The 23,825-nt window shown below is 47.9% G+C and overlaps 3 protein-coding genes across 9 annotated transcripts in view; 1 reads left to right on the forward strand and 2 right to left on the reverse strand.

Annotated features, from left to right (window-relative positions):
* AP3M2 (adaptor related protein complex 3 subunit mu 2) overlaps positions 1-23,825 on the reverse strand; it is a 79,786-nt gene that overhangs the window by 48,621 nt on the left and 7,340 nt on the right. The window lies entirely within an intron of this gene.
* IKBKB (inhibitor of nuclear factor kappa B kinase subunit beta) lies at positions 201-9,480 on the reverse strand. The gene is made up of 21 exons (XM_051812085.1): positions 9,323-9,480; positions 9,149-9,243; positions 8,649-8,766; positions 8,029-8,098; positions 7,585-7,673; positions 7,052-7,141; positions 6,593-6,717; positions 6,158-6,265; positions 5,732-5,861; positions 5,082-5,276; positions 4,746-4,860; positions 4,313-4,436; positions 3,892-4,043; positions 3,728-3,789; positions 2,960-3,069; positions 2,658-2,707; positions 2,038-2,137; positions 1,755-1,902; positions 1,421-1,548; positions 1,183-1,273; positions 201-649 (listed from the first exon to the last, which is right to left on the reverse strand). Exons 1-21 carry the CDS (start codon positions 9,425-9,427, stop codon positions 581-583), a joined length of 2,274 nt encoding a protein of 757 aa, XP_051668045.1. The 5' UTR covers positions 9,428-9,480; the 3' UTR covers positions 201-580.
* PLAT (plasminogen activator, tissue type) lies at positions 9,239-23,060 on the forward strand. Of its 7 annotated transcripts, none has more exons than XM_051812091.1 (15): positions 9,239-9,395; positions 11,257-11,539; positions 14,398-14,499; positions 14,634-14,673; positions 15,085-15,216; positions 15,624-15,737; positions 16,095-16,269; positions 16,784-16,875; positions 17,135-17,309; positions 17,568-17,653; positions 18,049-18,244; positions 18,711-18,847; positions 18,942-19,082; positions 20,138-20,286; positions 21,119-23,060. In XM_051812091.1, exons 3-15 carry the CDS (start codon positions 14,437-14,439, stop codon positions 21,275-21,277), a joined length of 1,659 nt encoding a protein of 552 aa, XP_051668051.1. In that variant the 5' UTR covers positions 9,239-9,395; positions 11,257-11,539; positions 14,398-14,436; the 3' UTR covers positions 21,278-23,060. The 7 variants fall into 7 exon arrangements, with proteins under 7 accessions (XP_051668051.1, XP_051668053.1, XP_051668050.1 ...); XM_051812093.1 differs by lacking the exon at positions 9,239-9,395 and adding an exon at positions 14,223-14,286 and having other exon boundaries at positions 10,002-11,539; XM_051812090.1 differs by lacking the exon at positions 9,239-9,395 and adding an exon at positions 10,004-10,242.

Raw genomic sequence — 23,825 nt, forward strand, 5'->3', positions numbered from 1 at the left:
ATCCTTACACCTCTCATGTTTTAGAGACCTGCACAGTGAAAGCAGCTTTTTCCATTAAAATGTTATTGATGGTATCAAAAAGAGCAAACCAAAAGTTTACATGTTTTAGATAATTTCGTTCCCATATAGGAAACAAGTATTAGGTAAGTACAACCATTACACTTAAAGAAAAAAAAGTGCAAATCAGCAGAGTTAAGAAATGAGGTTCACAGTTCAAGTATATTACAAAGGTGACATCTACCAGTGCCTGGGCAAACATTGTCCATTGTTCCATCAGAAAGCCTAAAATGCAGTAGAACAGCCACAGGTGATGCCTAAGGGAAGATATATCAGGACAGAGAATAAGAATTATCTGCTGTCATAAGGCACAATTAAGAACGTTTTCCAGGCAGTTAGAACAGGCATTTCCTACTGTAGCTTTGTGAGCAGAGTGTCTGGGAGGTGGATACTAAAGCTAGGCTGTGTGTGTCACAGGAGCAGCAGGTGACAGAAGGAGGCAGTTGATCTTCCCTTCTCGGGGGCAGCAGCTTTTCACACTTGGCTTCCCAAAGCAGCGTCTTCAGGGGCGACGGACGTGATTTCACATCTGGGTTTGTTCTGGACTGTTGGTTTCTTCCACCTGAAGCTGCAGCCAGCTCCAGTCTAGAGCCTGGAGAATAAACAGAACTGCAAAGGTCGACACCAGCTTACAGTTGAGCTTTCTTTAGAGTAAAGGAGAAGCAAGTTAATAGAATTTAAAAAAATTACTGTGAACAAGTTGGGCAGTAGAGTTTCAAGATAAGCCATGTGACTGCTGTAAAGGAAACCCTTAAGTTATTTATTTCTCTAATATTTTGCTCTCTTTTTAATATTCTGCATCCCTGCCCCCCCTGTATTGCCACCAGATTTAAGAGTGCAGTTTTGCAGTATTTTGATACACCAGCCAAGCAACTCCCCCCTCCTTTATTGTTCACCCCACCAGTCCCCAGTGCAGGGCTCTCCTTCTCAGCAGCCACACAGAGTGTCAGGCAGCAGCTCCTGGGGGAGCAGGTGCTTCCTGTCTGCACAGCTCCTGTTCTCTTTGTCCAAGAGTAAATCCCAGATTTCCATTAGCTGTATTACTGAGTGGTGGCAAAGCCACACAAGCAGAACTTTGAAGCCATGAGCTTGCCCAGTCTATTTCTAGAAGAATGAATACATTACCATGAAGCTCTGCTCCTGATCCTTCATTGTGTCATACATCACATTTTCTAGCTGGCTACAAAGTTTCTGTGATTCCAGCAGTAGCTCCTCGCTGAAAGGGACAATTATTACACTATTATTTTCTATGGCAGTTTAAAGAGATACTGCTTCTACCTCTGAAATATTTCTGGTAGGTATGCTGCAGACACTGAAGGCAGTCAGGTCATAATTCATAATTCATACTCCAGACTTGCCTCACCTTTTCCTTACAGAGTCTGATAAATGGTAGGTTTCAGAAGGGACCTGCAGCAGCAGCTGACCAGGGCCCCCAAGACGAGATGTGTTCATGCTCTCTGGGCTGCCAGTGACAGGACCACGGACTTTACTCTGGAGAAAGCACAGAATATTCAGATTGCAACTATTTCCACTAGTTTTCAGCAGACAGGAGTATGAGACAACCTGGAACTTGGCTCTAACACTAATTCAAAATAACAAAGGCAAGAACCATAGGACTTACTCCATTTACTATTATTTCAGTAACCTGTGCTACAAACCATATTTTTAAATTAAAGTGGAGTTTTTATTTTACTTACACAAGCAATTTTCAGCAAGTTCCACAATTCTTTTTGCCGTTTCTCCTGAAGCCTGACAACGGTTTCCTCATCTTCACGCATCAGATCCATCACCTTCTCCACTCTGGGGAACAATTCCAGTGCCTTCTGCTTGCAAACTACAGTTTTACTATTAAAAAGGTAAAAATGGATCAGGTCACACACGGGCCACTGCAGCAGGGAAACATTTCTGAAGTTACTTATTCCCTGTGTGCACTGGGTTTTAAACATTCTCTCAACCCTCAGTAAAATCTACAAAGCTCACCTGAGCTGAGCATAAATGACTCGAACTTTCTTCTCGAAGGTCTGGATTGCCTGGAGCAGCAGCCTCACTATTTCCTGGCTGTCACCGCTCGTCCTCTGATCTGGAGCGAGACCCACAGTGTTACACAGAAAGAAAGCCTTACAGGATAGAGGGAGAGGATTCTTTGTGGCTTGTTTCCACTGCTGCTTCAACCCTGGAACACCCCAAGTTCAGGGCGTGCAAGTTTGAGTGGGATGCACTGCACTGGATTTTAGCCACCTTTTCAAAGGTTTAAGAACTGGAAAGCAGAGCTGGGCCTGGACAGCTGCTCAAGGAACAGCCACATCTCTCACCCTACACAGAAGGAGCAGCAGATGCTTGTGGCAACAGCCTGCTCTGAGCAGAGCTCCAGAGGAGGTTCAGGGAGAGCTCAGAAGGTGCCAAGAAAGCAAGGCTGGCCTAGTGTAAAACTGACTGCCTGACTCCCCTCTCCAAAAGAAGGTAAGTCCAGCAGAGTCCATGTGCAGCTAATGTGTGGGCAGGCCTAGAATGCACAGGAATTTTCCTCAGGGGTCATTGCTACATCTCCAAAGTCACCATCCCCACAAAGCAAGCTGACCTTGAGCTAAAATGTCTTTTACCTCTTGGCTTCTCTCTCAGTCTCCGGTACAGCTCTCGGGCTTGTTCTTCTCTAGAAGGAAAAGGCAGAGAAATGACTTCTCAAGAACCAAAATAAGGAACAAATAGTTTGAGAAGTTGAATCTTTTCTATACCAGTCTGCCATTTCAGACTGATGGCAGATGAGTCAAAAACTGCCTTTAGTGTTGAAGTCCTCCCAGTGCCCCATAATTTGGGCAGAGGAAAGAGCCCTTTCACTGTCCTGTGCTGGGTCAGCTTAGCTAGAAATAGTCCTGCATCTGAAGTTCAAGGTAGTTCAACTCACAGATCCTCCAGTGTTCCTCCTTGTTTACGACCTAGTGGGCTTCTCTGCAGGTCCACAATGTCTGTCTGCAGGGCCATCATCCTCTTCACCAGCTGATCCACATCATCCTCCTGAAAGCAGGGCAGAGCATCAGCAACAAACAGTGTCATACTCAGAGACACGACCACTCACAGTGGCTCTTCCCTTCTTGTTCACATTTCCAAACACATCAGCAGGATGCAAACAGCAGCCTTGGCCAAAGACAAGGGAGAACAGAAGTCACTTCAATTCAAAGAAATTAGATTTTTGCTCTTGGATAAGACAACTTCCAAGAATTTTTTGGTGAAAAATTCAGCCTGTGACAAAGAGCTATTAAGGGTCAGACTTTGTAGTAGATGTGCTGCTAGTTCCCAGGCCATCTTTCTCCCTTTTCCTTGGCTACTCTCATCCTATCCATTACCACTTTTCCCCTTTTCCTTCAGCACATAACCACATCAACTCCTGGCACCCCAAATCCTGCTTTTCACTTGAACCCATTCACAAGCAGAAGCTGCTGCTTGTTCAGACAGACATTCTGCCCCCTGCCTCCTCCAACAGAATGAGCTTCATGAAATACTAGTAATGGACAAAAATGGTGCCACCCAAACCAAGGCAATGTGAAATCTGGAATCAGTCCAGATATGAGAAGTTTCTGTTTAAGGGGGAACAATGAGGAGAAAAAGGAGGGAAAAAAAGATAATAAAAACAAGCCTCTTTTTCTTTAGGATAAGCAGTTATTTAGAAACATACCCGCCCACAAAGTTCCACAGCTTGTTCCATCTCTTTCCAGGCAAACAGCAGCTTCTCAGAAGCTACAGGAATGAAAGAAGAGACATTGGATTTCTCAGGTTCACAAAGGAAGAGGTAGGTACTTTGTGGGAAGAAAAGGCACGTTTTCCAGATGCTATACTCACTAATTCCAAATTCAATCTGCTCTTTATACTTTTCCAGATCGATCTGGATGCTTGTTTTAAAGAAGTCCAGCTTTGCTTTCAGCTGCTGGGAAAGGGAGGCCATAGAATTCTTCATCTTGGAGAGGGTGCTGTTGTAACGCAGCAGATTCATCCTGCAGGGACAGGAAGGGGCTGTCAGCCTCCCAGACTGGGAATGCACTTCCAGCACAGCTTCACTGAGGACTGAGGACAAAGGCAGTTGGGCCAGAGGGCCAACTCCCAGCTTTTCAGGAATAGTTTACAGCTCCACTCAGGGGCTTCCCATTCCGGCAGGGCCCCATTCCCACCCCTTCCCTCTCCCCAGAGCACAGAGGAGTGCCCCAGAGCACAGACAGAAGTGCCCCAGAGCACAGAGGAGTGCCCCAGAGCAGCTGCCCCGTACATGGCCGCGCGCTGCCCCTGCTGCAGCCGGTTACAGTCCTCCTTCAGCACCCGGATCGTGTGCCAGATCTGACCCCACACCTTGCGCAGCTGGAAGAAGTGCAGGTTCTTCTTGGGATCCTGAACTGCAGACAGAGGGGGGGAGAGAGGGAAAGACAAACGTCCATGTCAACTTGCAGCCCAAGAGTGGTGTTATCACATGACAAAGCAGCCTCAAACACTGTTACCTCCTGCCAAGCCCTACGCAGTTCCCCCCGTACCAAAATCAAACACTTCCTTTTCTCAGCTATTCTGACAAACTGAATGAATGCTATGCCAGTCCACTTTACTGCTGCTTCAGTCCCCAGTGTGCAAAGCTCTGTCTGCTGTTTGCACGTGGCACAGAGCACAGAACACAGGCCCCCTCCCACGTTCACGTCAGAGAAAGTCCTTACGGATGCAGTCGACACTTTCTGGGTGAGGACGCAAGGCCACCTGAGCCTCGTAGGAAACCTTCTTGTTGTCAAAGAGGAACAGGAGGTCTGTGTCTGCAGCTGCAGCATCATTCACCTGCAGAAGAAAAAAGACCCGACTGGTTCCCTCAGAAAGCCAAGCCTCGTTAACCCCGTAACCAGAACATTCCTCCTCGGCCACACAGAGAACACCAGAGGCAAGGGCTGTGTGGTTACTGTGACAAAAGCCTGCACAACAGCAGGGAGTGCTGTGATCCCAAAGGGAGAGCAGTGCCTGCTGATTCACCCAACAACAAGAAAAGGAGTACCCAGACTCACCTTGCTATCAGCTATATGTTTAGTAACCAACTTCTGAGAAAACAATTCAAGTCCTGCTTCCTGCAGTAGCTCCTGGTCCTGTTCTGGGATTCCTGTGTCTGCCTGGATCCTGGCCTTCACACTCTCCAGAGTCTCCTCCTCTGTCACAGGGTAGGTGTGCACGGTTCCCGTAACCATGTTCAAAACATGAAGCAACTACAAGAGCAGCATGACATGAGAAAGGCTGAAGAAACACTGGTCATGTTTGAGCAGAGATGGCAGGACTGAGAAATTGGTCACCAATAAACTGTTCAAAGCACTTGGTGGGCTCAGGAAGTCACTCTGCAGCTACTTCATAACATTATGCCAAAGTCCTTGTCCTCCATCGAGTGGAGGGGAGGCCACGTGGCAATTAAACAGCTTCAGCTGCAGAATCCTCTACCAGAACATGGAACTAAGCACACACAGAAGCTATTTGCTACTCCCAACAAGCTCAAGGAGTATTTGTCCTCAGAGAAGCAAGAGGAAAGTCCCTTCACTGTCAGGAGACAGCTCCATGAGCTTCTGTGCAACTCCTTCTCCTGGGCCTCTGACTCAAGCACCTTCTCTCATGGGCTACAGGCAACTGCTCACTGGAAAACTTTTCAGGATAATACAGAGCCATTGCTCACCTTCAAGTTCAAAATGTCATCCAGGGCTTTGAAACACCCATAGGGTCCATATGTAGGATCTGTCCCTCTCTGACGTGGGTGCCACATTAACATGAGTTGCAGCCATTTCTCCAACCTCGCAGACAAAACACTGAACAACCAAGAACAGAAGGGGATCACAAGAAGTAAAAGTGCATTTGCAGTCACCACATGGCCTGTTCTCTGCAGGAGGACTGACAAACAACTGCCCCCACCCCGATCCCCCCAACACTCCCCATCACAAGTGCAGTGTTTAGAGACTCACAGCTACACAAGTCTGACAAGTGACACAAGTACTGTCTGTGTCATGCACTCCATTTATCCACAGATCAACACAGTGTATAATATAAACCTGGTCCTTATGCAGAAGAATCAGTTTATCCCAGCAGGGCAATTTCCAGTGCACACCTGTTTAGATTGTTTGGGCAGGGTAAGCTGCTGGAAAACTTGACTTCTCCAGATAAGTCTTCTGAAACAACAATATCCAGCTCACTCTTCTGACGCACTTTTGTGTGCCTGAGGAATTCAAGCAAGTACAGTGGTGAAACAATCACCTGCCTCTCCCAGCCTGCACGACAGTAGGCTCTTAAAGCTTAAAGCTACTCTTGACAGATATAATACAGATGCCACTTTGCTTTCTGTTACCTGCCCTGCAGGAGTCAGACCTTATTCCCAGAGGGCAAGTATCAGGAATGCTGAACTTGCTCAGGTAGGTCAAACTCCTGTGAAGGGAGCCAGTCTCCATAAGGGCAAGGAACACAGGGATGTTGTCCTAAGAATCAAGGGACTGTAAACAGGACAGACAGTGGGGTCCCCTCCTGCCACCAGCCCCGGCTCACTCACCACTGCACTGGCTGCCAGTTGGGCAGGAACGGTCGGAAGCCCGTAATGCACTCAAAGGCCAGTGTGCCAAAGCTCCAGTAATCCACTGTCACCGTGTACTTCTGCTGTTCCAGCAGCTCTGGAGCCTGAGACAGTTACCCACATGAGACAAAGCCACCCATCCTTGGCTCTCTCTGCCCCTTAACAGCTCACTAATGTTCCTACACAAGATTAAAGAGGTTATGGAACACGAGCTTCGAGACCCTCCCAGAGTGACCCGCACAGGTCACTGGCCCTCCTGCTCCTGATTTGTAACAGACAGAGCTGGCAGACACTGAAAACACAGTGTCAGCAAAAAAAGGGCACCTCTGCTCGCTGCAGCACCCCAAATGCACCCCATGCCAGCCCAAAGCTGGATAACAGTTAATTCTACCCCACTGAAAAGCAGGAGCTGCTCTTCTAGCTGAATTCCTTCCTTACCAAGTACTGCAGAGTCCCAACAAAGGATGTGCACAGGCTACCCTGATCCAGTTCCTTAGCATAACCCAGGTCAATGATTTTGTGTATTAACTGAAACACACAACAGAGAACAAGAGCACTAGACTGAAGTCCTGTTAAAAGCACATCATACAGCAGAAAGAAAAGGTTCAGCTCTTCAAAGGTATGCAGGAAAGGTGCCAAGGAAGAGAGGGAAGGAGAAATGGGAGATTCCTAAAACTGAAACATATGTGAAGCTGTCAGGGGCTTGGCACACATTTAGCAGTTATGTCTCCAGCTCTTTCTGATCCTTGGTCCATCAGTACAGCCTGATTCTCTGCTTAATAGTTGAAAGTCAAAATGTCAGGTGTTAACAGGTGCCCAACACAATCTCTCATCTCAGCTGCACACAGAACACTGTTCATCTGACACAGCTGTCACCCTGGGTGGAGGTGGAGTGCTCTGCAGAGGGACCACATGCACCTCCTCTTACACTTACTTGTGTGTGCAGGGAGAGACACCCAGTTTCTGCTTACCCTCTGCTCTCCTTGCTGCAGCACAATGTTCTCTGGTTTCAAGTCTCTGTGGATGATCCTGTTCTCATGAAGGTACCTGAGAGCAGAAGCTGAGACACAGAAAAAGCCACTTCTAAGAGCATAATTAACAGTACCTAGCAGGAGCTCGGTGAGGATTCGGTTCTACTGACTATAAGCATGGCTTTTGGGTCAAATCGTGTACAATGAAACACGTAAGTGCAAGAGGAAAGTCATCAAACACCTCTGGACACAAGCAGAGTTTTCTCCCTGGGTGTTCCCTCCCACCCTTCTTGTAAACTGTAATAATGCTGGCTAGTTTCAAGTCAGCAGGGACCTCCACAGACTCCCAAAACCTTTGGTAGATGATCATAAAAGGTCAGACTAAGATGTAGTTATTAAGGTCACAGCACTAGTTCAGACAGTGGAGGTACTGCAGCCACTTACCAATATCAGACAGCAAGATGAGAATGGCTTCCTCCCGCAAGCCACAGCAATTCTCCAGCTGATTCAGGTACTGCAAGTAAACAACACAGAATGTAGGCTTCCCCTCCTCTACCCTGAGCGAGGCTCACAGTCCCACAAATTCTCAGGGATGCAAGAAGTCTAAGTAACAGCAATCAAATTCTCTAGAGGCACAAAATTCTATGGTCTGTGACCTCTGGTAGCAGCAATTACAGCTTCAGGCCTTGGCCTAATGGCATGGGAGGATAACAGAGTGGGTGAGAGAAGTCAGGGTCATCCCATTCTCATCCTTCTACTTGCTCCACCTTTCTCAGCCATTTCCCCTGCGTGTGGCAGTATCAGCTCAAACCTCAGGTCTAAGCTCTGGCTGTTATCTACAGGCAAATTATAGCAAGGGTTAGAAAAACCTTAGGATTAGAATTATCCTGTGTTATTTTTTCCCTCTGACAGACAGGAGTTAATCACTTTGAGGAATCTGTTGATGCCATGACTACGAAGCATCAGGATGTGAAAACAAAGATTTTACGGGAAAACTTGAACAGAACACCTGGGATGAGATGAGAAGCTGATCCAGCCCTCGGTCCCCTTCCCAGGGCCCTCACCTTGCGGAGGTCTCCACCCTGGCAGTACTCCATGGCCAGCAAGGGTAAGTCATTTGGTGCAAGCTTCTGCATCCCTTCAGGGACATCACGGGCAGCCACCACATTGGGATGGTTGAGCCTGAGGAAGGAAAATAAGGCAAGCACACGTGATGTGCTCCAACTCCTACACAGTTTCACATGCTCACGGTCATCACTCCAAGTCCTACGTGGTCACCAACCCTTTTAGAAACTGAACTGGTGGGTTCTAAAGGTCTGCAATTCGCCCGTCCTTCACGGCCCTAGGCTCACCCTCACTCGCTGCATTTCACGCGCACACAGTGCGTTCCCGCACAGCAGATCTGCCCGGGAGGTACCGCAACGAGCCTCGCAAAGGCGGCACCGCGACCCGGGGTGCGGGAGGCGGAGGAGCGGGCACCGCCCGGAAGGGATCCCCGCGGCCTCTCCGGCACCTCCCTCGGCACCCGCCAGATCCGCCCCCGGGCACGGCGGGACCCCCTCACCTCTTCATGATCTGTATCTCCAGCGCCCAGCGGTCGCGGTTGCGCGGGCTCAGCTCCTGCCGGCACTGCTTGATGGCCACCTGCTCGCCGGTCTCCTGCGGGACACAGCGCGGGCCGGCTGAGCGCGGGGGCCCCGCGCCGGGGCGCGCCCCGCGGGCCCGACCCGCCGCCTACCTTGTTGTGCCAGCGGACGACGTTGCCGAAGCCGCCGGTGCCGAGGCGCTCCCGCATCTCCCAGGGCCCGCAGGTCGGAGCCTGCAGCGCGGGCGGGCGGCTCATGGCGGGCCCGGCTCCTGCGCGCGCCGCGCTTCCGGCTCCGGCCGAGCGCGCGCCCGCCCGCCCGCGCGGGGCCGCGCATCGTGAGGGGAGCGGGGCCGGGGGAGCGGGGCTGAGGGGAGCGGGCATCGTGAGGGGAGCGGGCATCGTGAGGGGAACGGGGCCGGGGGAGCGGGGCCGGGGGAGCGGGGCTGAGGGGAACGGGCATCGTGAGGGGAACGGGCATCGTGAGGGGAACGGGGCCGGGGGAGCGGGGCCGGGGGAGCGGGCATCGTGAGGGGAACGCGCATCGTGAGGGGAACGGGGCCGGGGGAGCGGGGCTGAGGGGAGCGGGCATCGTGAGGGGAGCGGGCATCGTGAGGGGAGCGGGCATCGTGAGGGGAGCGGGCATCGTGAGGGGAACGGGGCCGGGGGAGCGGGGCCGGGGGAGCGGGGCTGAGGGGAGCGGGCATCGTGAGGGGAACGGGGCCGGGGGAGCGGGGCTGAGGGGAGCGGGGCTGAGGGGAGCGGGCATCGTGAGGGGAGCGGGGCCGGGGCAGCGGGCATCGTGAGGGGAGCGGGCATCGTGAGGGGAGCGGGGCCGGGGGAGCGGGGCCGGGGCAGCGGGCATCGTGAGGGGAGCGGGCATCGTGAGGGGAAAACATCGCCAGAACCCGCCGGGCTGGGGCGCGCCGTGTGCCCTCGCTGCCCCCCGCGCCCCCCGCGCCGCTCCGGGCGTTCCGGCCGGGCCGGTGCCGCTCCCTCCGGCCGTGAGGGGCTCCAGCCGCGAGCAGGGAAGGTGCGCTCCGAGACCTGCCGGGCACTGCGGGGCCCCTCGGGTAAGGCGGGGGGTGTCGCAGGGTCCCACTTGGCCACCGACACTGAACAGTGTCATTGCCGAAACCGCCCCGAGACACGGCCAGATTAGAGGAAAGCCGGCAGATGGTGCTTCAGGGAGCAGACGCTGCTATCGCCGCCTTTCCCAAAATGGGTTAAGCAGTACAAATGGCACAGCGCTCTGGAGACAAGTTATAGTTGTCCTAAAGATGTGAAAAGTCAGGAGATAATTTCTGAGCTCTTCCCCCCACGGCCATTAGTTTGTTAGCATCTTTAATCTAGAAGTCCAGTAGCAAATGGGTGCTGTTTTTAGAAAGGAAATAAATTAGCCCCCGCTCACTCAGCAGTGTTCGATCATCTTTTTCTCAGCAGCTGGGAGTCCCTTCTGGAAACAGTCAAATGCAGCTCTCCTTGGCTCAGGTTTGTGGTAGTAATGTTACCACCAGCACTGTGACTCTTGGAGAAATACATGTGATAATCTTGGCATAGATTTCCATACAGAGAAAATCTAAACATACAGAGTGGCCAGTGTTCCATCTTTACCATTATGCAAAATAACCATTGCCATGCTTCCCAAATAAGGACTCCACGCAGCTAATTCCTGAAGACAGAGGTCCCTCATAAGAACACCAGTTCTTATGTCTGTGCTCACACCAAATTCTATAGGAACCTGATTGCTATCGAATCAGTTATGAATAGTTAGGACACATCCATTACTCTGACAGTTGTATCACTGACTGTTTTCATAACCCAGCCCTAAGATCAGCTCTTAAACCGATAACTCAGATTTGTCTGCCACACTGATAACTGAGTACCTCGTGACCACACCCTGCTGAGTAGATCTTCATTTTCTAGGATGGGCAGTAGCAGTGAACATTTAAACCTCTGGTCCCCAACGTGCTGTTCTTTGTTTCTGTCTAAAGTTCCTTAGACATTTTGTTCATTTAACTGACGAGCTGCCCTGACTGTTTCTTCTCCCATGGCACTGTTCAGGGCATGCTTTGCTCCACATGCAGGTCAGGACCTCTCTGCCAGACGTCTCTACTCGGAGTACAGCAGCTTCCCTGGCCTCCTGCACAGGCTCCCTCCCGACCCTCAGCCACCAGCCTGGACCATCCCCAGATGCTCGGGAAGGGGTGGGATGTGGACAGCACGGCCCGGGGAGTCTCCACCCCCTCGAGTGGAGCTGTAAGTAGGACAGGAGCTGTTCAGAGAAATCAGAGCAGAGACACAGAAAACACAAAACCAGACTGGTCTGGAAAGGAAATAACCAGAATACAGAAGAGAAAAAGCAAAAAGGTAGGTACTACTTTGTACCTGTTTTAAAAAGTGCATTTCCTGTTTTCAACATCAGTGGCAAAGTCATTAACTACTATTAAATATTATTATTTAATAAATCCCACTGTATCACCGTGATAGTTACCTAACTGAGCTATTGGCTTTCAGCTTTTGAAGGGATGCATAATGTGGGTAAAGCTGCTAACTTTCAGTTGTTTCAAGAATGCTGAAGCTTTCTTGAAAGGACCAACAGCCTCAGGCTCTGACCATTAAGCAAGGAGGAGTGTCCTGCACAAAGAACATTAGCAAAAGAACTTAAACCAAAGGAAGAGTTATGGACAAATATCTTGATGGTAAGGGGACCCAGAGAACTAGCTGAAAAAGAAGAATTTATCTAATCTCCCTGGGAGGAGATCAGACTGTTCCTCTCACCCCAGGTTCCAAACCAGGATAATGGAGGGACAAAGAGGAGGAGGAGGGTGGGTCATCTTCAGTTCACCCTAATCATGCTTCTCTTTAAATGTGGCCAAAACCACAGGAATACTGAGAATGATTCCCAAAACAAAGCCTGATTTTGAAATATCCATTTCCTCCAGTGCTTTCAAAGACTACAGCATCTTACTTTTTTTTTCTTTTTTTTTTTTTTAACTCTTTCCCCCCAAACCAGAGGTCTGTCTGTTATATTTTTAAGGAGAAATAGTATGAGTCTGCTATGCATCTGCTCAGCTCAGAAAAGGGATGCAAAAGCACTTTCTCCAGCAGGCAGGAAAAGGCAGCAAGGAGCTGCAGTCTGTTGCTTGAACTAAATCAAGGTAGCTGTTGATCAACAGGAAAGCTGTTAGCCTTATAGATGCAGAATCAATGCATTTTGGAATGGACATGCTGTGTTAGTGGGAGGGAGGAGAGCCACTTTTAATTTCTGTACCTGTAGATGTGGCAGTCAGGGACATGGTTTAACGGTGGATTTGGCAGTGTTGGTTTTATGGTTGGACTCAATGATCTTTAAGGTCTTTTCCAACCTAAGTGATTCTGTGATTAGTGACTTTTTGTTGGACCTTGATAAGTTACATCTCTTTTTTAGGTATTATTCCACATTGGTAAGATAATGCTCACACTCTTGCTGCTCAGAGGGCTGTTATTAATAATAAATTAATAGATAGGATTGTAAGTATTTCTGCTGCTGATTCTTCAGCAAAGAGAGACAAATTTAGGGTACTGTGTATCTTTTGTGTCCTAATGTACTCGAAAGTGTCAAATCAAATCAAAATGTGGGAACAGCACATCTCAGTCTTTGACTTATTGCTGTAGTACTTTCGATCAGAGAGGAAGCAGAGGCTGAGATCAGAAGGCACACACTGGTTAGGGGAGAACTGCCAGAAAGCACACTGCAGGTTTCTGTCAAAGTGGTGTTTTTCAAACAGCCATATGGTTTCAGTTTGATGGGGCTTATCATCCAGAACATTCCAAAGGACTGGTCTAAGCTGTACCTTTCCCAAAACTAAAAATAAACATCTGGCAACATCTGCTATCAGTTTTCCAAGCACAGTGGGACAGCAGCCATCAGTGGATGGACAGGCATCCCACATGGAGAGGGGGAAAGGAGCAGGAAACGTGGCAGCATGTAAGCTGAGACAGCCTGGACAGGGACAGCAGAAATAAGGGGAAGAGAAGATGTGGCATCTGATGCAAACTAACTTTGGGCAGACTCTGGACTGTGCTGTACTGCAGTATAAGCACGTGCTGTGTAAGACTAGAACCCACTTGTACAGCCAACTGTATGAGATAAACTTGACTGTAACCATAAACTTGAGTAAACATTAAACATGCAGATGCCTTTTAAATAGAGACTTTAAAAGATGTTTCCTACTACCCCTGAAAACTATCTATTGTTTCCTGCTGGTTTCAGACAGCCAGGACCTCCTCCAAGTATCAGTTAGGCCAGCATTGCCACTCTCTTCTCCACAGAAACAATCAAATTAACCCCCCACAAAACAAACAAACAAACAAAAATCCCCAAACAACAAAAGACCCACAACAGCACCAGAACACTCCAAGATTCAAATTTCACTGGTATTGCCTTGTTTTGGGGGCTAACAAAAATCCCTGAGAGATGCTCTGAATTACAAGAATTTCATCCCCAAGATGTGACCTAAAGACAAGTCATGGAGTAATCAAAGTTCTTGGAAGATGTTCTTGTGAATCTTTTCCTTTGTTCACAGTGACTTGCAACTTAAGTCTCCTCTTTTTACTGCCTAATGATGAGAAATCACAGCCTAAACTGTCCTGCTGTACTCCTGATCTGCTTCAGAAACTGGACTGTTTGTTCCTTTTGCTTTTTCTTTGAACAAATCTTAAACAAACAAACAAACACAATGACAAACCCACCAAAAACCCACAAACACACTTTATTAGCCATGAATCACAATTTCTGACTCATCTGTCATACTCCAGTTTCACCAGCTGTTATCCAGCTGCCTTCTCTGGCTTTGCATAAACAGAGTCTGAGCTCCTAATTTCTGGAAGTAGTAGTTTTCTCAAATAATTGGGTCAGCTTTCTACATATAATGTAGGTGATAGTGTGGGAGACAGTGCCTGAATACTGTTTCAAATATTTGGAACTGCAGGGCAGTCTTAGGAGATTGGGAATTAAATTGTACCTTCTTGCCTGCTACTCTACCTCACTCCCACCTCTTGGTTTGTGTAGGATTTTTGTGCCTCTGGAAGACCAGGACAGCTAGACCAGACAGCTGAGAAGTGAAGGGTTGAAAGTGTGTACAAAGAATTTTCATAATGGAAAACCTTTATTTAAGGTTATGACCTTGAACTCCATTCACTCTGTAAAACCCCTTTGTTCAGCATCTTATTTTTTGTCTCTGTAGATAACTTGAGATTTGGAGCTGATGTAGAAAACACTCAGAATGGAAGGCAAACTCCCATGTCTCCTCCTGCTGGTGGGAGCAGTCGTGACTACCCAGTGCCAGGTGAGATTTCTGTGCCTCTGGAACGGCTCCCCTGGTTCACATGACCTCAAGAAGACTGACTCTCTGTAGACACTTGTTCTCTCAGTTATTTTAAGAGAGCAGTTACTCACAGAATTAACCTTCTTTGCTGGCAGGGCTTACTCACACGTTTCAGACGGGGAGCCAGACCCAGAGGTAAGCCAGGAAACTACACCCCTGTGACCTGGAGTGTGAGGAGCACGGGAGGTGGAAGCAAATGATGCTGCAGGAGTGGAGCCTGAAAGCTGTTTGTCGTGGTTATCTGAATGAGAGATTCAGAAGGCAAAATACCAGACCATTAGTACCATCCACAACTCAGGGAAGTTTTCCTCTCCCCCTGCTCTTCTTCAAAGAAAACAAGGCTGGTCAGTAGTGGAATAGTAACTCCAGCAACACAGCAGTGAGAGAGAGGGATGGGACAGGGTGGTCTGAGAAGGGAAAGGGCAGCCCGTTAAATGGATGCTCCCTTCACAGATACTTTTCTCCTGGGAGTGGAAGGGAGTCCTCTTGCTCAGCCAGGTCTTTTCCCCAAATCTCTAAAAGAGGATTTCCTTTCTCCGACTGCAGCCATTTGCAAAGACAGTTCCTCTGGAGAAGTGTTCCAGCATGGATGGACCTGGCTGAGGCTGGCAGGGAGCAGGATAGAATACTGTAGGTGTGACAGCGGGCAGAGGCGCTGCCACACGGTGCCTGTCAGAGGTGAGTATGGCAAAGGAAAGGAGGAAGGAAATGGTGAGGGATGAGAGATTGTCTGTCTAACCACCCGAGAGAACAACTCCACACTCAGGGCCGGAGTTATTGCACAGGAAATTTGGCTTGAAATAGGATAGAAATGAAAATACCAATATCTGCTGACTCAGGCAGGACTGAGTGGGAGTGGGCAAGGGGCTGGGGGAGTCTCCTGACAGCATATGTGGAGAGAATGGAACAAAGGAAGAATGTCAGCACTACACAGAAAGGCTGTAAGCACATGGCAGTACCAGGTAGGTAGGGAAAAACAGAACAGGCTAAAGGAGACTGACAGGAAAGGAAAGATGTGTATACATTGCCAGCTTCTTGCTTCTGTGAAACCTAACAGTATTTCCTGGCTTTTGCTTATTCCACAGCCTGCACTAGAAATAAATGCTACAATGGGGGCCAATGTTCACAGGCATATTATTCCCCACAGCTCTTCATCTGCCAGTGCCACCAGGGTTTCTCAGGGAAGCAGTGTGAAATAGGTGAGTACAGCACATCAGTTCCTGTGAACAGTGATTGGGTTGAGCTGTGCAGTACAGAAGGATGAGGTACCCAGAAGCTCCTGCTGTATTCTAGGCTCTCTATTAAGTTGCCATTTTTATTCTAAAACTAATACTACAAAGAACTTTTAAGGACACCTGGGCTGTTCTCAGCATCTCTTAATAAAACTCTAAATTTTGTAGCTGAAGACACCTTTGTATACACTTACAGTCTGCCTGACTAGGCATTTTCACTGACCCACTAGACAAGACATCTGAGAGCCAAGTTTAAACAGAACAGAGACTGGGGAAGCAGGGTTGGGATGTCCTTCCAGTAACATTTTGTTCCCTTTTGTTCAGATACTGAAGTTAAATGCTACAGAGATGCTGGAGTAACATACAGGGGTACATGGAGCGTGACAGAGAGTGGATCTGAATGTTTAAATTGGAATAGCAAAGACTTGATGGACTGGACATACCATGGCCAAAGAGCAGATGCAGCTGAGCTGGGATTAGGCAATCACAACTACTGCAGGTGAGGGGCTGATGGCACACAGGTGAGAGGAATCAGAGCTTGGAGCAAAGGAATCTGATACCAAGCAGGTGCAGATATGGCCCAGCACACGAGCAGCAGTTGCAACTTCTGGAGGCATATCTGAACTTCAGATCTATCTAGACTGGATGCTTATGACAGGCTAAAAGATGCAGATATCTCTCATCCCACAGTCTTTCCCTTGTCCCTTCTCAGTGCCTAAAACTCCATTTGTCATTCAGTTTCCCACAGTTCCAGATCCCAGTCAAAACTGCAAAAATACTGTGCTTTGTGCACATGGAACTGAACTGCACAAACATGCTGTCCACCCCTGCTAGCCACTGGCCATCTCATCTTCACCTCCATGTACTCCACAGTTAAAACAGGAATCCAGACACTTCTGGTGGGTCAGTCCATGTCTTTGCTGCAGAGCAGGATGGAGCTACCAAACGAGATGGCAGACATGGGACCACTACAAACAGCTTTGTAACGCTGCATAATATCATAACTCTTTCAGAAACCCAGATGAGGACTCCAAACCTTGGTGCTATATCTATGAAGGGGGAAGGTACACCTGGGAACACTGCAGCGTGCCCTCCTGTTCAAAAGGTACGTGCAGGGGGACAGGGGAGGGACTGTGGAGTTTCTGTTATTCACTGCATGTGTAAGGGTTCACTGTAGACTCGTGCTGTTTCTGTAGCCTGAAAAGTTGAGACTCTCATGTTAAATTATATGTAAGCTTTTAATGTGTATGACACCAAGAGACTGAGATGTGTCTGGTTAATAGAGAGATGCCTTGACAGAAATCACACTTAGGAACAACTGATGGGTTCCATCCATGGGTTAATGTGCAGCTTTCTTGTTGCAGTTTCGAGCACCAGCTGCAGATCTGGGAGAGGCACAGATTACAGAGGCAGCCACAGTGTTACCAGTTCTGGAGCTACCTGTCTGAAGTGGAATTCTGGGATCCTCTTCAACAAGCGATTTACTGCTTGGAGAAGAGACGCTTCCCAGCTGGGCCTTGGGAGTCACAATTTCTGCAGGTATGTATGGGGTGTAGAAAGCACAGGAAATACATTCCTGCTGGGAATGAAGCTCACTTGCAATAGTAATTTTGTTCTGCCTGACCTATCTCTGCTCCTCTGACATCAGACCCCATAAATGCAAATTCCATGTGCCCTCAGGGCTCTCTAGAAAAATCAAAAAGAATACACTGGGGTTGCAGTCTGCCACCTTTAGGTCTCCACAAACCCCCTGCAGATCTGATAATACAAAGAGCTCTTCTCTTTCCTGTGCTGCAGGAATCCTGACAATGACAGCAAGCCCTGGTGCCATGTCCTGAAAGGAAGCCAGCTCACATGGGAGTACTGCAATGTGCCTACTTGCTGTAAGGATACTAGCACTGCTGATTCTTCTCTGTCTTTGAGGCACTACACTCCTGCATGCCATCTGTATTAAACTCAAGCCTCTTACAGTAAAATAAGAGCTGGAGGAGAAAAAAAAAAGCTTTTTGGAGTAGAAAGAGATTCTGTAGCTCCACTCTCACAGCAGTGCCTTTCTCTCTGCCAGAAGGGAAGACTGCAGAAATGGAGGACAGGAAAGGCAGGGTTTCCTTACTGTATTTTTCAAATCCGAATACAAGTTTCCTAGGAAACAGGAGTGAGTCAGATACTAAACAGTTCACAGCAGGCTGCCTCAGCACGCACCGGTGACTAACAGGCTCTTAGCCCAAACTCAGCCCGAGTGCCGGCACAAACAGCCTGTTTTGGGTCTCATCCCCAGCCAGCTGCGGCGTGCGGCAGCGCCGGGCCCGGCAGTTCCGCGTCCGAGGGGGCTCCTCCGCCGACATCGCGGCTCACCCCTGGCAGGCTGCCATCCTCGTCACCTACCGCCGGCTGCCCGGGGAGCACTTCCTCTGCGGGGGCACCCTCATCAGCTCCTGCTGGGTGCTCTCCGCTGCTCACTGCTTTGAGGAACGGTAAGCTGAGGGTTCAGCACTGCCTGGGGGAGAAAAATAAAATCTGGGAAAGGGAGTGTCCAGTGCGGCCTTGGGAAAAACCCTCTTTATCCCAGTAAGCCAGTCTGCACTAAAGATTATAGTTAATCGTGCTGAGCATTACAGAGAGGCATTTATTGTGCAAACTAGCAGCATGGCACTAAGGTACCACAGCAGAATATCAAATAGCAGAAGAACAAAGTTGTCAATACACATGCAGAGCCATCTGAAACTTGAGAACAGCAAGGGGCTGGCAGAGGAGCTTTGCCACGATGGCTGAAAGCAAATAGCACAAAAATGAAGCCAAATAGGTCACTTGAGGTCAAGCTGCCTGGGTAACAGAGTAGTAATAGTGCTAAAATGAGAAAAGCAGAAGTTCCAAGTACACATCTCGAAGGGAAGGGTCCCCTCTAGTTAACACAAGAACAGAGACTCTCTTGTTCTCCAGCTTTAGTACAAATCAGCTGAAGATTGTGCTGGGTAGGACTTCCCGAGCCACTCCCGAGGAAAAGGAACAACAGTTTCGAGTGAAGAACTACATTGTCCATCCGAGATTTGACTCAGAAAATTTCAACAATGATATTGGTAAGAACTTTTCTGACCTTGTGGCTGGAAAGCTCACGGTTGGCTCAAGTTTAATAGTGGTCAATGAAGTGGGGATTGTTTTCTCCCTCCTCAGCCCTGCTGCAGCTGAGCTCAGATGCAGGAACCTGTGCTGTTGAGACAGACACTGTGAGAGCTGCCTGCCTCCCCACGCCAGGGCTGCAGCTGCCTGACTGGACCGAGTGTGAGATCTCTGGCTATGGCAAAGATGAGGAATGTAAGTAGAAGATAATGTCTACATGCAAGTAGAAAATAGTCTGTCCAAAGCTTGAGTCCCCTGCCATCAAAGAATTCAAGCCTTTAGCCTTACTGAATGTCTAATGTATTATATTGGCTTATATGAACACCACAAAATGTATGTATAAGTAGGAGTCACTCAAAAGGAAGTTTTGCTGTCAGTTATTTCATTCATCTGAGTTCTGTCAGCTGTATGGGCCAGTAGAGTCTTCCTTGATACTCTCCACAGTACAAAACCAAAAACCTGGCACAATGGATAGGGTAGGAAAGACAGCAGATTTGCAGTCACAGCTGCCACATTTCTGCTGTACTCACTACATTCAGATATTGTAGTTTGGACAGAAATCCCTTCCTGTCAAGATTTGGTGTACCATACAGTTACATATTTTTAAAGTGCTTTTAAAGCTTGTCCTCAGCATTGTTTACAGGGAGTACAGGATAAACTCTTTGAGAGGACAGGATGCTGCAACTGTAACTCAAAACTAGACTGAATAACAACAATCTTGCCAACTTTCAATTTTGTGCAATTGCAGCTGCACATAAACCCAATATCCAAACCAACCAACCACCCAAATCTCTTCCATTCCAACCTAAGTGTAAATTCCTATCCAGTTACTCAGTATTGAGTATGACAAGGCATCAGATTTTTGTTAGTGCAAGTCTAATATTAAAAAGTTAGGACCCTGTTTCATACAGTTAAGGCATTTTCATAGGCACTTCCTGTGACTTCATTTCCATTGATGTAACTGTGCAAAGATGACTTACCCACCCAGCAGCCTTTAATTTGGAGCCTAGAAAAACCTCTTTAGCTTGCTAAAGCTTGCTGAAGAAACAATATTCTCCCTCAGTCAGATTTAAGCTGTTCTCACTGGCGAAGTGGAACACCCAAGATATAAAAAAGACCCTTTGGCAAGGAAATATTTGTTTAGCCACTGAGCTACTTCTGTTTACGCTCCTCTGAGCTGCAGAAACTGAGCTGCAATGTTTCTAAAACCTACACAGAGGTATGTAAGTATCCTGTTGTGTCCCTTGCAGTCTCTCCGTTCTACTCGGAGCAGCTGAAGGAGGGCCGTGTCAGGCTGTTCCCGGCCAGCCAGTGCACGGCCCAGCTCCTGGACAACCGCACGGTCACCGACAACATGCTGTGTGCAGGGGACACCAGGAACCTCGATGATGCCTGCAAGGTAACCCCCTTCTGTTCCTCTCCTCCTTCCCTTGCCCCTTTCTTTTCTCTGCCCCTGGTAGTCTGAGCCAAGCAAACAAAAAGCTTCAGAAAATGGTTTAAAGGAGTTGTGCATCTGCCTGCGTGGCAGTTCCAGTAGACTTTTGTTGAACAGAACAGAACTGCTGGCTCCTCTTTCTTTTTCCTTCCCTTGCCCCTTGTAGGTGGGAAGGCAGGGCACAACTTAGCCAATCAAACCAGAGCAACACAGGCTGAAAATCCCAAATACAGGAAATTCCACAAAACTGAACAGGAAAATCCACCCCAGCATTTCCTAATATTTTCTGTTATGTGAGCATGCAAAACACTCAGCAGGAGGTTCTGGAGGAGGAAGAGGTGCCTCTCTACTTAAAAGTAGAGAAAAGAAAAATAAAGGCTGAAAGATGGTGGAGAAGGAGCAGCTATGACATGAGGAAAAAGGAGGGGATACATTCACTCCACATCCTTTCTGTTTGAACAGCTCTTTAATAATTTTGCTTTACTGTTACACACAGCCTTCCTCTTTTTCTTATTATCAGCATCTCACCTACATTTCATAAATGAGCACCATACAAAGTTAGACACTTCACTGTTACATCTCTTGTGTCTCTCCCCACGAGGAGCATTGAGGGATCTGGAACACGAGAGTGATTTCTGTAAAAGTGCTGTTCCTGAGAGCTCTTGCTTTGTGAGCACACTGCCCAGGGCATTTCTGCAAACACTGGTGCACCTCTAAAGACAGTGGGAGCGAAAAACCAGCACAAACCCAAACCAACAGAAAAGGAAATTGTTACTAATCTGCTGCTTCTGTGTAGGGTGACTCGGGAGGGCCCCTGGTGTGCCCGAAGGACGAGCGGATGGTGGTGGTTGGGATCATCAGCTGGGGCATTGGCTGTGGCCGCAGGGACGTGCCTGGTGTTTACACAAAGGTGAACCGTTACCTGGGCTGGATCCAGGACACCACCAAACCCTGAGGAAGAAACAGGAACTCTTTGCAGTCTCGTGGCCATGCCCTCACAACTTCCTTCTGGTGCCTTGAGGACTTCAAGGGCTTCCTGTTTGTCCACAGGCTCGTGACCTTCAGTACAACGGGAAGACAAACTGCAGTGTGTGAGAAGGGCACGTTCCCAAATTACCCTCCTGTCCTTATTACAGGTTATCAGAAACTCATCCTCCTTTCCCCCCAACATCCCAAGCTTTCCACTCGCATCAAATCACATGAGTACAATTTAAAATTAGTTTGGGGCCAAAAGAATAAGCCAAGAGAGAACATCATGCATCCCTGAAGCAGATATGTTGTTTTGGAAATGGGTGTAAACTGAAGGCAAAGAGGACAGATCTAATTTCCTGAAAACTTCATTTCCCTCCTTACTTGGCTGTAAAATTGGAAGACATTCCAGTCAGACTTAAGCTCTGTCCTTATAACATTTGACTTGGGTAATTTAAGCTGGTTTCAGCTTGACTCCAATAGAAAGAACAAAGCTGTAGGCATGAGCTGCTTATTTCCAGATCAATATACTACTTGCTTTTTCAATTTGGAACTGATTAATTAATCAAGTCTGAGCTTAAACTCTCTGAGCAAATCCAGGGTGGCATGCTTGTTAGGACATTCTGTTCTCCCACTTGCTTTTCCTCCTGGTAAAGGAATAGGTAAAAATATTAACATCAGCCTGATCTGCCACAGAATCAGTGCATACTTTTTGACTATTAAATTTCTGTGCATTATCATCTGATATGAAAGCAAAAGCTCTCTTTTCAGTGCAGTGGGGCAGAACAAAGGACAAGTGTAATGGCAGCAGTTTTAAGTGCCTGCTAGATTTATATCCACAAGTAAAAGGCCAAATCACATGTCACAAGGCTGCCTTTGTCCTTTAACAGCAGCCAGGGCAGGTACAACCAATCCCCATGAACCAGACCCTCAGTAATCAGCTTTACTGCCCTGACTGCAGCTGCCATGTGACACTGAGTGGCATCTGTGCACACCCGAGGAGTGGAGCCTTTGAAAGCTTCTCCTTTGTCCAACTGCTTTCTAAAGAGAAAGCAGGTGTAACTACTGTTTTACAAAAGGAAAACGTTATCCTGAGGGAACAAAAGGAGTTTTAGCTTTAGTACCAATTGCAGCCAGAACACCAGTCTGTTGTACTTGGGAAACTCAAAACATTTTAACTCCAAATGTTTACTGAGAACAGACTAGCACAGCACCCAGTCAAATACAGAACCCTGCTATGTAAGTACAGAGACATGGTGAGGATGGTAAAGGGGGGTTGTAAATGGCAACTTTACAAATGGTCTGTGATCTTCCAGCTACCAGCTCAGAAAATGCCCTCAGAGAGATGATCTCTAATGCCCTCAGAGCAATGGTGGTGTGAGTCCAGTCAGTTCAACAACAGTGGACGGGGAAAAAAAACCCCAAGATGTTTTTTAATGAAGAGTCACAGTTCAGGGTTTTGGTGTAAATTTTCTTTTTATTGTTGATATTTTCATTTTATTAAATATTAATGTTGAGAAAAATACAAATTAAATTTCCATTCATCTCCCCTACACCCATTTCCAAGTGCTCTTGTGCCTCACTATCCTGGCATTCCCAAGCCTGCCAAATACCTGCAGCCTATAAAACAGCCAAAACCATTCCACTGAGTAACACAAGTAAGTGTCCTCAGGAACACTTTTGTTTTGCCACTCAAACAGTCTATTAAATACAATATTTGAACTCAGTGTGACCTAACAGCCACCAATAAAATGTTTCCATCTTTACAACATCAACTTTCCACTTCTTATCCTGCTTTTATCCCTGCTTGTCCTCTCCCAGGACACAGCAGCACCATCTTTAGACAAGGTCTAAGAATAGCCACTGCCATCTGCTTGCTTGCTTCCCTCTGCCTCTGCAGTTGCTATTGTCACATTCAAGGTCTTTCAGAACCCAGGTCAGCATCAGCATTTATGGTGACTGAGGTACACAGCTACACCTCATGTTCCCTCCCCAAAAGTCCTTCTGCCAACCAGCTCGTGTCATTAACGTTGTTCCCCTGTTCCCCCCTCTGCCCTGTTTCACCTTTCATCCCACAGGACTGATGCAGAGAGCCTGGCTCAAGGGCCAGATGCCTTAATGCACATAACAAACCTCGAGTAACATGAATCACTTCAGCAGGGCAGAAAAGATCCTTTAAAAAACAAAGCTACAAAGCCAGAGGGCAGGATCAGTACTTGAGGAGCAGGAGGTATTTCATTGTCTTTATAATCAAAGCACTACCCTGAGCCTGCTACCCAGTAAACAAAAATGGTTCAGCTGCACTCCTAAAGACATTTTCACTGAGGTTCCAGGAAATGCTCAGCACTCCTTCTGGGAAACACTAAGAAAAATTACCAAGAAAGTAATGAATTTTAGCTTGTCAGACAGTGGCTTAGTCCCTGGCTTACAATCCCAACTGCATAAAGACATTTATCTCCCTCAGGCACCCACTACTCACAGTCCAACTGGCATAGTTTACCTTCCTCCTCAAATACCAACCATATTTCTTGTAA

The sequence above is a fragment of the Manacus candei genome, unplaced genomic scaffold (assembly GCF_025592945.1).
Source record: "Manacus candei isolate 608988 ecotype Guabito, Panama unplaced genomic scaffold, ASM2559294v1 h1tg000084l, whole genome shotgun sequence".
Classification (NCBI taxonomy): domain Eukaryota; kingdom Metazoa; phylum Chordata; class Aves; order Passeriformes; family Pipridae; genus Manacus; species Manacus candei.

What these genes read in the sequence shown, in the direction of transcription:
- PLAT (XM_051812096.1), top strand. Translation starts at nt 14,735, where the DNA reads ATGATGCTGCAGGAGTGGAGCCTGAAAGCTGTTTGTCGTGGTTATCTG. An exon ending in AGGGAAGCAGTGTGAAATAG is followed by an intron (nt 15,738 to 16,094) that starts GTGAGTACAGCA and finishes CCTTTTGTTCAG; the next exon opens with ATACTGAAGTTAAATGCTAC. An exon ending in AAATTTCAACAATGATATTG is followed by an intron (nt 18,848 to 18,941) that starts GTAAGAACTTTT and finishes CTCCCTCCTCAG; the next exon opens with CCCTGCTGCAGCTGAGCTCA.
- IKBKB (XM_051812085.1), bottom strand. Translation starts at nt 9,427, where the DNA reads ATGAGCCGCCCGCCCGCGCTGCAGGCTCCGACCTGCGGGCCCTGGGAG. An exon ending in AACATATAGCTGATAGCAAG is followed by an intron (nt 4,861 to 5,081) that starts GTGAGTCTGGGT and finishes TTTCTTCTGCAG; the next exon opens with GTGAATGATGCTGCAGCTGC. An exon ending in TCAGACTCTGTAAGGAAAAG is followed by an intron (nt 1,274 to 1,420) that starts GTGAGGCAAGTC and finishes TGTCCCTTTCAG; the next exon opens with CGAGGAGCTACTGCTGGAAT.